The 15,014-nt window shown below is 57.0% G+C and overlaps 1 gene segment (V, D, J or C); it reads right to left on the bottom strand.

The window, feature by feature from the left end:
* Positions 1–5,498: 5,498 nt before the first annotated feature.
* Positions 5,499–8,391, bottom strand: LOC123351435. The segment is given in 3 exon segments: positions 5,499–6,196; positions 6,290–6,425; positions 8,373–8,391. Coding segments are annotated over 2 exon segments (423 nt in total).
* Between the last annotated feature and the right edge of the window lie 6,623 nt (positions 8,392–15,014).

Genomic DNA, 15,014 nt, shown 5'->3' with positions numbered 1-15,014 from the left:
CCTGCCCCCCCACACACACCCCGCCGGGAGGGGTCACTGATCTATGTGCTTTCATGGCAGTGGGGGATGGTTACTATGCTTGCAGGTAGTGGTGCGGGGGTTAAGCCCCTGCTGGTCGCTGCTGAGATCTCCCTGCAGTGAAGGGAACTGTCCGTGGTCTCTAGGCAGGGAGAGACTGGGAACGTGGGCACCGTCCCAGGGCATAGGGAGAGAGCGTGTGTAGGTCTGTGTGTGGGATTGTGTGTACGTGTCTCCTCAGGAGTTACTGGGGCCACTCCCTCTCTTGCACCCCTGGGTGTCTTACCCCACCCTCCCTGCCCCCATAGCCATTCCACTGCCCATGGCTGGGCCCATCCAGCTCCCCTCTCCCCAGGGCTGAGAGCTGCCCATCTGAAGGCTGTGCTGAGAACTCAAAGGGTTAAAGCAGGGCCAGACCCACTCCAGCTCCCGCTCGGCTGGGTGGAATCAGACCCTCTGGGTTCCCTGTGCTGGGGAAACGGTTCCTACACCAAGTACTAGACTGGGCATCACCCCCAGAACCTCGTGAATCCCCAGGTCAAGGGTCAAGCTGAGCTGGGACCCAGTCACGGGGCTGAGCACTGACTCCCCTGGCAATGCAGAGTGAAGGTGCTGCCTGAAATCCCCTTAACTCTGCCCTGGACCCATAGGTGCTGGCACTAGCAGTACAGGGGGGTGCGGCTTGAAGTGGTTTCCATTATATCCAGGGTTTACAGTGGCTCTCAGCTCCCCTATACACATTGTTCCAGCCCCGCTGCCTGGATCGCAGCCCAGCCTTGGCCTGATGTGGTCTGGGCTGTGCAGGATGGACACAGGGTTATAGACTCAGGGGCAGCACAGTGCAGCCCAGAGAACCCAGGAGGGGACCCAGGACTCCTGGGTTCTAGCTGCAGCTCTGGGAGGGGCTGTTAGAGGGCTTCCCCTTCACCCCCTCCCTCGGTTCCTGTTGCGCAGACAGAAAGCAGAAGACCAGAAGTCTGAAGTGCAGGCAAATGCCACGGTTACTGGGGTTAGTTCCCAGCTCTGACTGCGCCTGTGTCCCCGCTCCCCATTTCCCACCTCCTCCTTCTTAGTAGGCCCAAATATGCCTGCAAGGCACGGCCCTAGTCCCACCCCTTACAGCCTATGGTCATGTTCCATTTTGGAGGGTCGTGAGTTGGGGTCTTCGTCCCACCCCTGTGGTACCCCCTGGGAGGGGCAAGGAGTTGAGGCAGCCTTCAAGTGTGGGCTTGTCTATTACCCTCCCCCCATGCCCAGTAACACTTTAACTGCTCTTATCTAGTCCCATTATACTCACAAACCCAGCGGGTTTAGGCAAAAGCTGCAGTTACAGCGTCTGTCTTTGTTCACACGTATTAGTAGAACTGTACATCCAGAACCCACCAGGCGAGCCGAACTCAAAGTCCTATCTCAGGCGAAACTACAGGCCTGGATCCTACATTGACACTAATACTCCTAACACGCCACCTCTTTTATTTCTGGGACCCACCTTCCCAGGTGTCCCGGGAAAAGCATCGGCCGTATGGCGGCACATTTCCTGATAGTGCCAGGTATCAAGATGCCATGTGTCAGTGCTCCATCTGCCCCACTGCCCCCTGGGTGCCCTGCACCTTCCCTCGTGCCGACCTACTGCAAGTATTTTCCAATCTGTGTGTCAGACTCCTCATAGTGATGGGCCCGAGCAGGTTGGGTTTGGGTCATCTGTTATGCTTTGAGTGGAGGGCCTCCTACGTTACACATACAACTCATTATTGGGGGAGGGATAGCTCAGTGGTTTGAGCATTGTCCTGCTAAACCCAGGGTTGTGAGTTCAATCCTTGAGGGGGCACTTAGGGAATCTGGGGCAAAATCAGTACTTGGTCCTGCTAGCGAAGGCAGGGGGCTGGACTCGATGAGCTTTCAAGGTCCCTTCCAGTTCTAGGAGATAGGATATCTCCATTTCATTTCATTTCAGTACTGGGAGGGAAGTTGTGTCTCCTCCTTAGAGTTGGGGGAGGGCAGGAGGCTGAGAATCAGGACTCCTGGGTCCCATCTGCAGCTCGAGGAGGGATTTGGGTCTGCAGGGTTCGAGCAGGGGAAGTGGGTAGAAAGGATTTGGTTCCCAGCACTGCCATTGCCTGACGTTCGGACAAGTCAACTTCCTTTCCCACCGCACACAGGCATGAAGACTGAGCTAATGGCTGCCTACAATGTGCTCCAAGTGCCACCAAAGACAGGGGAACAGAAGAGCAAACCACCCTCACTATTCAACTGCATTATGTGTGGCCCACTGTATGAGAAAGCAAAACCGCCAGCCCGACACACCACTGCAGGATAAAGCAACCTCGCTCTGAGCACTGAACATGGACCCAGTGTCACCGCGGCTGCCTGCTGGAGAGAGTAAAGAGCACAGACAGTCTGGGCTCCCACGGTCCTTGTGGCTGCTGCTCAGTAGTTTCATCGGGTGCTCCTGACTCCCACCAGCCCCCCACAACCACTAGACCCCTTTCCCCTCAGAATTCCAGGGTAGAACCCAGGAGTCCTGACTCCCCGGCCCTCAGCTCATCTGGTCCAGCTCTTGTCTTTGAACTGCTCTGTGGGCTGGGCTTTGAGCCTCACGTCCCCTCACATGGGCGAGGGAAGCTGCAGGATCAGACTCTGGAACACTGGAATTTGTTCCCTTCTAGCCACTAGGTGGCCACCCCATCTGAAGCACAAGATGCTCAGACCGACCATCCCCAACACAGAGCCACTGCCACTTATTTCAAATGAGAGCATCACGGGGAGAAAATCCCTTTATTGGCAAAAGAAAATCACCCCAGCTGTTCTGTGAGGCTGTTAGATGTCGACACGGAGCCTAGAATATCAGCAGGGACACGAACACCAGAGAATGCTACAGACCAGCATTTTAGTGGCACGATAGCAAAGCATCCTGAGCAAGCTTTGCTGCCAATGGTCTGATCCAGTTCCCACTGATAGCGGTGGGAAGACGCCCGTCGGCTCAGGCCTGTGGTCAAGTGCCCCAAGCGCTGCAGGCCCAGCCATTCCTTGTGAAAAATATTGGTCATGAATTTCAATCCCTTTTTGTGTAGTGATCCCCCTCCCCCAGCACGTGCCATCAGCAGGGATTGAACCTAGAACCTTCAGCACCACACTTTAAGCACAGAGGTTAAGGAGCAGCTAAGTGCATTAGCAGTAGTAGGCTGTCATCTTCTTGTACAGTTCAGTTACTATAGGGGGACACAACACACTTAGGAAGCGCGTTATCTGGAGCTAGCGTATAGTTCGTGAATGGATCCCATCTCCCCGTGAACATTTCTCCCCTATTCAGCCGGCTCTCCTGCCAAGTGCACAGCATTTTGGTAGTTACATGCATTTTCTCTGCAGCCCATGAACTCCTGGCCCATGGAAAGGAAGACGATGGGAGTGAGGCAGCTGTGAAAATAGAGGAGGCCATCGGCAAAGAGGATGCCCATGTCCAGGAATTTTTTCATCACTGAATGTAGTGCATCACCTGAGACCCGCAGGAAGTAGAAGACGTGATATGGCGGCCAGCCGAGGTAAAAGATCAGGATCCTACATACATTTCACAAAGATGCTGATGACTCCTGGCTCTCAGCAGACACCTTCCCTGCCATCCTTCGGGGAATTGTTCTGCATATACTTCACCCAGGGGATCCCTGTAAAACTCCCCCCCCCCTCACCCTGTGGCTTCTGCCAGGTGGCACAAAGAGGTTTCTGTGTCACGTGTCACATGAGACTTTGGGAAGTCCTGGGCCAAATCTCATTCAGTGGGACCTGCGTTGTGTGACCCTAGTGCCCCCGTTATCCCCCACGAACATGCCTCTGCTTCTCCCTCAGCGCCGCCTCTCCCTGAGCCATCCCAGTGAATCCCGTCGTGTTCCTTTCCACAACCCTTAGTCACCAGGGCCGGGTTTACAATGGCACCAGTGGCTCCATGGAGCCGGGCCCATGCTCAGAGGGGCCCCAGCCTGCTCCACTTGCCCTGCACCCCGAGACCCTGCTGGCTCCCCGCACCCACCACTTGCTCCTCAGGCCGAGGGCTCCTCTCCACCCCCTGGCCCCACCCCCTGCTCCTCTCTGCCCCCTGTCTGGACCCCAGAGCCCCTCCGGCTCCGGGTATGGCCTGTATCCCCGGGAGGGAGTGGTGGCTGTGCCCCAACTCAGACATAGGGGGCCCAGTTTAATAATACTGTGCAGGGCCCCATAAATCCTAAGGACGGCCCTGGTGGTGGGGCTGTGGGCAGGGGGGTGCTGGGCGAGGGGGGTGTTGTGCAGGGTGCTGTGCATTTGTGGGGGAGGGGAGGTCACAGAGAGTTTGTCGGGGCTCTGGCCATAGGGAATCGGGGGAGGGGGGTGTTCCGGTGTTGGCCGGGGGGGCTGCGTGGCATAGCATGGGCCTGCCCCCGAGGGGAAGGGGAACCTGGCAGCACAGGGCCAGGTGGGGCCCTGTGTATCTGGCAACTGCCTCCATCGGGGCCACAAATCTGTTTGGCGCCGGGCCCACAAAACATTCATCCGGCCCCGTTAGTCACGCGACTGCCCCCAGTGCCCCGAGTGCCAGCCCTGGGCTGAGTGATGTCACCGAGGGCTGAGGGGCGGGTCTTTTATCTCCATGGGGACTCCAGGACATCGTGGAACTTTATTGTGGGTTGGGACGTCTCAGCTCCACCCATTGACACCAGCGCAGAGACCGGGCAGGGATTTCCCAATGGCGGGTGGGTGGAAACAATCCACGAGCCGCGTTGGAAAGTCCCAGCGGTGCCACGTTCCCAGGCTCAGCGGCGTGGGGTTTATTCGGGCGCGGGGTGAGCTCTGCCCCACAGCCCCGCCCGGACTCGGGATGGCTCCTTTCCATACCGCAGCCTCCATCTCTCTGCCTCAGTCCCGCCTCTTTGAACCAGGGGCTGTGAAAGTTCCCCAGCCTCACCATGGGGGGGTTGTGGGGATAGAGGCAATAACCGCTTGTGAAGGGGGGCGACGCCACGGCGAGGGGCCCCACATCGTTATAATGAACTAATCACCTTCCGCTGCGTTATTGCAATAAAGGTCCCGGTTTGCTGAAAGGCCCAGAGCCGCCCTGGTGTCAGTCAGGAGTAAGTCACGGACACTGAAAGCAGTTGCAGTGACTTTGCACTAGCGGAGGGTTTGGCGCCATGAGGAATTTGCTCCATCCATTGGGTGTGAGGCAAACCCCAATGAGGGCAGGGGGATGAACCCTATTGACTCTGACGGGCACTGGAGCAGTCCCGCAATGCGCTTGTCTCCTGTACACTGGTGGGGGCTGTTCTGTGAGTCTGACACCACGACGGGCCCCGGGAGAGCCAACGTGCCGGGTCTCGGCGGGGAGAGTGACGCAAAACCGGACTCACTCCGGATTGGGGTTCCCCCATAAAGGGAGGGATCTGCGCACCGCAGGCTCAGGGGGGCTCTGGGAAGGAAAGGGAGACACTGACGGCAGAAAGAACGAGGCGTCCTTGTGGCACCTTAGAGACTAACACATTTAATGGGGCATAAGCTTTCGTGGGCTAAAACCCACTTCATCAGATGCACGCAGTGGAAAATACAGTAGCGAGCGATATATATGCAGAGAACAAGAAAAGATGGAGGTTGCCTTACCAACTCTAATGAGATAAATCAATTAAGGTGAGCTATTATCAGTAGGAGAAAAAAAAACTTTTGTAGTGATCCTCAGGATGTGCCATTTCAAACAGTTGACAAGAAGATGTGAGTAACCGTAGGGTGAATGTAACACAAACGGTAGGTTTGTGTTACATTCACCCAGTTGCCAGGTCTCCTGTCTAAGCCCGAAGCGGGGTGACTGTCACTGCTGCCCCCACGTGGCTGCTGGGAGAAGGGGGTGTCGCTGTGCCTTTCTCACAGTAATAGATGGCGGTGTCCTCGGGTTCCAGGTGGGACAGTCGCAGATACAGCTCATTCTCGTAATTATCCCTGGAGATGGTGAATCGGCCTTTCACTGAATCACGGTAGCGTGTCTGGCTCCCGTCGGGGTTTATAGAACTGACCCATTCTAGTCCCTTTCCTGGAGCCTGTCGGAGCCAGCTCATGTAGGAATCGCTGAGGACGAACCCGGAGATTTTGCAGGTGAGGAAAACAGACTCTCCGGGGCTTTTCACCCCCCCTCCGGACTCCACCAGCTTGACCTGGGACCGGACACCTGAGAATAAAGACAGGCCATTACTATCGGTATAGAAATAGCGATAACACAATGTTCCTCTAACTCTGCAGTTATTCAGAGGGAGGAACGTACCTTCTAAAGCTGCTGCCACGAAACTTAAAAGGAGCAAAAATCTCATTTTTCCTGGTGCTGGAGCGGAAAGTTCTCAGGCGACTGGCTGGGAACTGCTCAGACCCAGGAGGCTGCGAATCGGGTCTCCGGGTGCAGCCTGGGCAGAGAGAGGCACAGATTTAAACAGGACACTGTCTCCCTCATTTGCATGCCCCCGCCTTGTACGAGACACACTCTCCTCCTGCCCGGGATCTGATTGACTCGCCCCAGTGGGAGGGGGCTGTTGTCCCCTTACTGACATTCAGTGGGGTGTTTTGCTTGGCCAGCTCCCAGCACTAAAAGAACGGGGAGAGGCCAATGCTCCAGGTCAGCCTCAGTCAGCCTCTGAGCGGGATGGGTGGGGCGGGCAGGCTGATCAGGGAGTCAGGAGGCCGGGGGGGCCCATCCTCCCTGTGAGCTGGAGTTGCCTGGGTCAGACAGAGTGGGGTCGAGCTAAGGAGGGAGCAGGGGCCCGAGCTGAGCTGGGGAGCAGGGCCGGGCCGGCCAGAGGGGCCAGAAAAGCAGAAGCAGCAGAGTCACAGAGACCCAGCCACCATGTCAGGGTTCCCTCCGCACTCTGAACTCGGGGGTACAGATGTGGGGACCTCCATGAAAGACCCCCTAAGCTTATTTCTACCAGCTTAGGTTAAAAACTTCCCCAAGGCACAAATCCTTCCTTGTCCTTGGGTGGGTACTGCTGCCACCACCAAGTGAGTTAGACAAAGATTCAAGGAAAAGGACCACTTGGAGTGTGCACATGGGTGGGGCCCAGCTGCTCCCTGCCCCCCTCATTGAAGCAGGTGTGCAGGGTTACTGCCCTGGGAACTGCAGGGCTCCAGTGGATGTGGGGCTGGCTGGAGGCAGGGCAGGGGCTGACTGGAGGTAGGGTCTGGCTGCAGGCAGGGCAAGGGGTGCAGGGCTGGTGCGGGCAATGGGTGCAGCAAAGGCAGCTGGAGCCCCGGCCCTTTAAATAGCCCCTGAGCCTCCCACTATCCCAGGGCTCTGGGGGCTATTTAAAGGGCCCAGGGCTCCCCTGCTTCTACCACCCCGGCCCTTTAAATTGCCCCCCGGGGAAGCCAGGCCACCCCGGTACAGTGCACCGGCTCTTGCCCGTACGCCGTACCGGGGCTTGGGCGCGGGGCCCTCTTAGGTGCAGGGCCCGATTCAGGGGAATCGGTTGAATCGGCCTAAAACCGGCCCTGCTTTTGGACAGGTGCCAACCAGGTTATTTGAGCTTCTTAACCCTTTACAGGTAAAGGAGGGATTTCATGCTCCCCTGAGCTGTATGTTTATGACACTTCCCCAGTCCCCACGCCCACAGTTTCTGCTAACTAATCAAATATCCCAGCCCTCGCCCTGCAGCCTCTCAATTTCTCCCGGGCCCTATGGGCTGTTCCCTTGAAGGGGCTCTGAGTCTGATCTTACCCTGCTCTCTCAAGCCCAGCATCTTGCACCACTGGCTCTGTCCAGTAGAACCAACAAGTCTGTCTTCACCCTCCCATTATTCCCCAGACTTATTCCCCAGGAGCCTGCAACTCCTGCCACTTTATTGTCTCGTTGAAGTCATGAACATTTCTTCTTTCCCTCTGTGAAAGGCCTGCCCCCCAGCTCCCGCCACTGGAGATGTGTCTACCATAGGTGAAAATATGGTCCCCCATAGCTGAAATATCTGCCAGTCGTTCATATCCTTAACCTCCAAAACCCCTGCAAGGAAGGGCAGGGCTTTTACCCCTCTCTTACCGATGGGAAACTGTGGCACAACGCTTTCATGCAAGAGCTCTTCTGAAAACACACCCACACCTGTTCTCCCTGTCTGTCCTTGTTCATCTCTGGCAGGCACCGATCTCACGCTGATAAGAGCCATGGGTTCTGCTTCCTCCTCTTAGTGACTGACTGTCTTAAAAACCCAATGAACTGTCCAGTGGACAAACAATAGGAGCCTGTTCAGAGTGTGACCAGCGTCACCTCAGAACAAGAGCTTTACCGTTTGCCATTCAAAGATGGTGATATAACAAGGATAGTCCACGTCAGCCAGAAAGGACATTTCTTCGCATGGGTCACTCACCCTAAAATACCTTGCTGTAGGAGGTTCTCAGGATCACTCCTGCTGATTCCCCGCTGTTCAGGGAGACGTCTCTCCAGAGTCTAGCAGGCTGTGCAGCTCAGAGCTGGGTGGTGTCACCAAGCAGCCTAGAGAAACCATGTAGGAATTCCCATACCGGGTCAGATTATGATTATTATTTATCATCTGTATTATGGTCATGTCCCGGGGATCCTTTGGGCTGGGACAGCCGCTGGAGAGGGAAGATTTCCCATGGCGCTGGGAGGGATTTGGGACGGAAGGCCCTTTCCCTTCCCAGCAGTGACCGGCTACATTGAAATGATCCGTGACACTAGGAACGTGATCTGAGCAAGCCTGGCTCGTGCTTTTTAACAGGCCTGGGGGCCGCCTGTGGGTGCAGGTGGGAGACTCTGTGGGGTGAAGGCTGAGGGCAGAGTAAAGGTTTTGTAGTGGAGCCTCCCTGAGATTAGCGTGCCGAGAGCGGCCTGCCTGGGACTCTTTCTTTAGGGGAGAGTCGAGGGAGGATTCAGGGAGCGCTGAAGGGAGATTATTATTGACGATTGATATTCACACTCCCATTCCCATTCACGCTCCACTTCCCATTTATGCTAGAACTGTAAAGTAAGTGGGATAGCGAGAGGCCTTATGGTCTGTGTTTGTACCGTGCCTCGGACAATGGGCTCCTAGACCATGACTGGAGACCCTAAGCGCTAGGACCACAACCTCCAACTACTCCACCACCACTAATAAGTAACAATAATAATCAGTCATTGTAATAATAAGGAAGAAGAAGAAGAAGTAATAAATGGTAGACAGTAACTTTCTCCTTTTTATGCTGGAATTTCTGTTGTGTCCTGAAGGCTTCAAAATCCCATCCCCATCATGGAACACTGAGGGGCAACATCCCTATATCTATGACCTTTCACACCGACTCTCATGTTGCCTTTGCCGTCACAATTCGGAGTCACTCCTTTTGCCAGGAATATTCCCACACCCCTTCACACGTGTCCTTACTAAGTGACCCTGGGGCCAACTGACAGTCTCCACTGGGTTATTTTTCAAATCAGAAAGAGCTGCCGCAATCCATTAGTTTCCTTTCGAAATCCCGGCACGGACACTATGGAGCGATGGGCAACAAGAGGCAACATTGCCTGGGAATGAGAGACTTTATGGGTACGTCTTCACTACCCGCCGTATCGGCGAGTAGCAATCGATTTCTTGGGGATCAATATATCACGTCTCATCTAGACCCAATATATCGATCCCCGAACGCACTCCTGTCGACTCCGTAACTCCACCAACCCGAACGGCGGTAGCGGAGTCGACATGGGGAGCCGCGGACATCGATCCCGCGCCATGAGGACGGTAGGTAAATCGATATAAGATACTTCGACTTCAGCTACGTTATTCACGTAGCTGAAGTTGCGTATCTTATATCGATTTTCCCCCGTAGTGTAGACCTGCCTTATGCCTGGCCTGGTGACCCTTCCCATTCCTGCGCCCAGTGGGGTCTTGTTTATGGAGCTGCAGCCCCTCCGCAGCCCATGGGATAAGGGGGAATCCGCAGCTGGGGTTTCTGTATGATCATTTATAGATTTCGGTTCACTGTGCGCCTTGCGCAGTAATCCCGGGCGGTGTCCTCGGGCTTCAGGCTCTTCATTCGCAAATAAACCGTGTTGTTGGGATTATCCCTGGAGATGGTGAATCGCCCTTTGACAGAATCAGCGTAGTACGTATGTAACCCTTCTGCCCGTCAGAGCTGGCAGCAACAAGGGCCGGGTTCAGTATCCAGGGGTTCTGTTTCAATAACGCAATGAAAACCCGGCTCCACCCAGTGACCCGGGACAATTCTAGGAGGCAACACTTCCCCTCTCGCAAGCACAGAGTCTGAGTGTAACAAAAGCCTTTTAATAAAGGAGGGAAACAATGCGGCATTACGTTGGGGAAACACCACAACCAGGATTCATAACACAAACCATGAGCAAAGACCCACCCCCAAGTGAGTGTGGCAGTGTCCTTTTCCCCTCAGGGTCTTAAGTCCAGCAACCCAACCGTCACCCCTCCCACAGCTTCTGACCTTGGTCAGTGCAGCCCCAGAGTTCAGAAGTTCCTCTGCGGAGTTTACCTCCCAGCCTGGGTGGAAGTGAGGGAGGTCTGGGGGGCTTCTTACATGCTCCGCTGCCTGGGTTGATGGCCGAATGCCACGTCTCTCCGTGTGGTTCTGCTGCAACCTTCACCACCAGCTGCACCTCTCCGCCAGCCGCCCTGCTATCCACTCCGCTCCCCTCTCCGCCAGCCGCCCTGCTATCCGCTCCTCTCCACAGTCCACCAGCCGCCCTGCTCTCAGCTCTGTTCTCCGTTCCTCTCTGCCAGCCGCCCTGCTATCCGCTCCGCTGTCCGCCAGCCACCCTCCTCTCTGCTCCACTCCCTTATCCGCCAGTCGCCCTGCTATCTGCTCTGCTCTCCTCCAGCCGCCCTGCTATCCGCTCCGCTCCGCTGTCCACCAGCCACCCTGCTCTCTGCTCTGTTCTCCGTTCCTCTCTGCCAGCCGCCCTGCTATCCGCTCCGCTCCGCTGTCCACCAGCCACCCTGCTCTCTGCTCTGTTCTCCGTTCCTCTCTGCCAGCCGCCCTGCTATCCGCTCCGCTCCGCTGTCCACCAGCCACCCTGCTCTCTGCTCTGTTCTCCGTTCCTCTCCGCCAGCCACCCTGCTATCCGCTCCGCTGTCCGCCAGCCACCCTGCTCTCTGCTCCACTCCCTTATCCGCCAGTCGCCCTGCTATCTGCTCTGCTCTCCTCCAGCCGCCCTGCTATCCGCTCCGCTCCGCTGTCCACCAGCCACCCTGCTCTCTGCTCTGTTCTCCGTTCCTCTCTGCCAGCCGCCCTGCTATCCGCTCCGCTCCGCTGTCCACCAGCCACCCTGCTCTCTGCTCTGTTCTCCGTTCCTCTCCGCCAGCCGCCCTGCTATCCGCTCCGCTGTCCGCCAGCCACCCTGCTCTCTGCTCCACTCCCTTATCCGCCAGTCGCCCTGCTATCTGCTCTGCTCTCCTCCAGCCGCCCTGCTATCCGCTCCGCTCCGCTGTCCACCAGCCACCCTGCTCTCTGCTCTGTTCTCCGTTCCTCTCTGCCAGCCGCTCTGCTATCCGCTCCGCTGTCCGCCAGCCACCCTGCTCTCTGCTCCACTCCCTTATCCGCCAGTCGCCCTGCTATCTGCTCTGCTCTCCTCCAGCCGCCCTGCTATCCGCTCCGCTCCGCTGTCCACCAGCCACCCTGCTCTCTGCTCTGTTCTACGTTCCTCTCTGCCAGCCACCCTGCTATCCGCTCCGCTCCGCTGTCCACCAGCCACCCTGCTCTCAGCTCTGTTCTCCGTTCCTCTCTGCCAGCCGCCCTGCTATCCGCTCCGCTGTCCGCCAGCCACCTTGCTATCCGTTCCGCTCCCCTCTCCACCAGCCGCCCTGCTATCTGCTCTGCTCTCCACTAGCCGTGGACGGAGGAGGCCTAGTACTTGCTGTTGCCTGTTCCCCTCGTCGTGATACAGCGCCAGCCACTCCCCTCTCCCAGCTCCCGTCTGATCCAGCCCAGCCAGGTGCTGCTACGATGCTGGAGATATTTACGACCAGGTTAGATAAATGTCTATCCAGGATGGTCTAGACAGTAGTTGGTCCTGCCATGAGGACAGGGGACTGGACTTGAGGACCTCTCGAGGTCCCTTCCAGTCCTAGAATCTATGAATCTATGAACTGGATCCGACAGGATCCCGGGAAGGGGCTGGAGTCACATCCCTCCAGGTGCAAGGGCTGAGCTACCGTCTGTTGAAGGGAATGTAAAGACCCACTATTGGCTTTAGCGGACGGTGGGTCAGGCCCGTAGAGAGAACAGTATCCGGCTGGTGTACAGGCAGCAGCATGTGGAAACCTGTGTTTGTACTTAGGGCAGAGGTGTTTGGGACCCGATGCCTCCTTTCAAGAGAACGTTAGAACTATTGTTGCGTTTGGTTAGTTTTCAAAGGAAGCTGAGAGCATTTGTACCTATTTCCCAACAAACTGCGATAGGATTTTGACACCCGGCACTTTTCGGCCCCTTTGAAATCCAAGTCCTCGTTGTGACACCTTGACCGATCGATTCCCCAAAGCTCCCTCTTCTGCGCTGCGCATTTTTACTCTGCTGTCAGATAAGTTCCACATTCAGACATGTGACTATTCAAGACACTCCAGTTTTTATGGACACGTGATCATAGCTGGAGCTACAGCTCTGATACCTGCTGACAGGTATTTTTTCACTGTCTCTAGATCCCGTTCCTGTGCCTCGTGCTGGATTGTTTGGGGGAGTGCTGCCCCCAACCGGCACACAAGAGAAGCACAATTCTGCAGCTTGAGTTTTTCTGTTAGCAGTATCTGGATTCCCCTCACCGTCTACACTGGCAAGGGCCGGCTTCAGGAAGTGCGGGGCCCAATTCAGACATTTTCGGCGGGGCCCCGGCAGGGATGACTAAAAAAAAAAAATGCAAAAAAAAGCCTTTCATTTCTTAGCAACCGGGTCCCTATAAAAAGTTCTGATTTAAGGGATGTGCCACAGTGTGTATGTTTTGTACCAATAGGGTTACCGTATGTCTATTTAAAATTTTAAAAATTCCTATCAGTCGGCGATTTAAGAACCAAAAAGCCTGACATGTACGGGAAAATACGGCTGTATGTTACCCCGACCTAAAGTTCTTTTTTTAAAAGATGGGCCTAAACTAGAAATGAGCTTCACACGTGTGGGTCCCCATCCCCCCCGCCTCCGGGGGTGTGCTAGGGTGACCAGATGTCCTGATTTTATAGGGACAGTCCCGATTTTTGGGTCTTTTTCTTATAAAGGATCCCCCGACCCCCTGTCTGGTCACCTTAGTGGTGTGCACATGTGTGGGTCCCAGCTGCTCCCTGCCCCCCTCATTGAAGCAGGTGTGCAGGGTTACTGCCCTGGGAACTGCAGGGCACCAGTGGACATAGGGCTGGCTGGAGGCAGGGCAGGGGCTGACTGGAGGTAGGGTCTGGCGCAGGCAGGGCAAGGGGTGCAGGGCTGGCTGGAGACAGGGGGTGTGTGGGGTGGGCTGGCTGGCTTCAGGCAGGGCCGCAGGGGGTGCAGCAGGGGTTGGCAGGGCTGGAGACAGAGGAGTGCGGGACTGGCTGGCTTCAGGCAGCGGGGGCAGCGGGGTTGTCTAGAGACAGGGCGGGGGGTGCAGGGCTGATACGGGCAGGGCAGGGGGTGCGGCAGGGGCTGGCTGGAGACAGGCTGGCTGTGAGCAGGGGGTGTGGGGCTGGCTGCAGATAGGGGCTGGTGCAGGCAGGGCGGCGGGTGCAGCAGGGGCTGGCTGCAGTCAGGGGGTGTGGGGCTGGCTGCAGATAGGGGCTGGTGCAGGCAGGGCGGGGGGTGCAGCAGGGGCTGACTGCAGGCAGGGGGTGTGGGGCTGGCTGCAGATAGGGGCTGGTGCAGGCAGGGCGGGGGGTGCAGCAGGGGCTGGCTGCAGTCAGGGGGTGCAGGTACAGGGGGTACAGACCACCCTCTACCAGGGTAGCATGGTGAGTGCCCCCTCCTCCACTGGGGTAGCAGCAGCAGCAGCCCGGGGCTCGGGGGCTATTTAAAGGGCCCGGGGCTCCCCTGCTTCCACCACCCCAGCCCTGTAAATAGCCGCGGGAGCCCTGGGGAAGCAGCGGGGCTCCGGCGGCTATTTAAAGGACCAGGGCGGTAGAAGCAGCAGGAGCCTCAGACTTATTAAATAGCCCCCGAGCCCCGCAGCCCTACCCCAGGGCTCCAGCAGTGAGGCTCTGGTGGCAATTTAAAGGGCCTGGGGCTCCAGGAGAAGCCAGGCCACCCGGTACAGCCCACCGGCTCTTGCCCGTACGCCGCACTGGGGCTTGGGCGCGGGGCCCTCTTAGGGGCGGGGCCCGATTCAGGGGAATTGTTTGAATTGGCCTAAAGCCGGCCCTGGCTGAGCAGTAAAGCAGCTCTGAGCGCTGTAACTCCCGAGGTGCAAACGCTGCCAAGCCCCTTCGTGCGCAGAACTGCGCCGTTGCAGCAGCACTCGGACGCGAGGCGTAGAGCTTCCTGCGCTGGGGCTACAGCACTGCGGTGCCAGTGTAGACACCATGGCGATTACAGCGCTGTGATTGGCCTCCGGGAGGTGTCCCACAATGCCTGTTCTCGCCTCTCTGGTCACCGGTTTGAACTCTACTGCCCTGCCCTCGGGTGACCAGCCCTGTACATTCCTTTGCAAATTTGAAAGTCCCCTTCCCGTTCACTCGGTGACGTGTGCAGAGGTCTCAGCGCATCTTTCCAGGTGGCCCTGCCTGCTCCATGCACCAGCCAATCCCCAGCTTGGAGCAAAGCCGAGCTGCTGGACCTCGTCGGCATTTGGGGAGAGGAGGCTGTGCAGTCCCAGCTGCGCTCCAGCCGTAGGAATTATGATCCCTACGGACAGATTTCACGATGCATGAGAGAAAGGGGCCATGGCCGGGACACACTGCAGTGCAGGGTCAAAGTGAAGGAGCTGGAGAACACCTACCACAAGGCGCGGGAGGCAGACCGCCGCTCCGGTGCTGCACCCACGAGCTGCAGGTTCTACGAAGAGCTGGACGCGATACTCGGCGGTGACCCCATCTCCACTGTGA

This window comes from Mauremys mutica, chromosome 17 (assembly GCF_020497125.1).
Source record: "Mauremys mutica isolate MM-2020 ecotype Southern chromosome 17, ASM2049712v1, whole genome shotgun sequence".
In the NCBI taxonomy this organism is placed as follows: Eukaryota; Metazoa; Chordata; order Testudines; family Geoemydidae; genus Mauremys; species Mauremys mutica.
The sequence above is the reverse complement of the archived record's forward strand: the minus strand, read 5'-3'. Positions and strand labels throughout refer to the sequence as shown.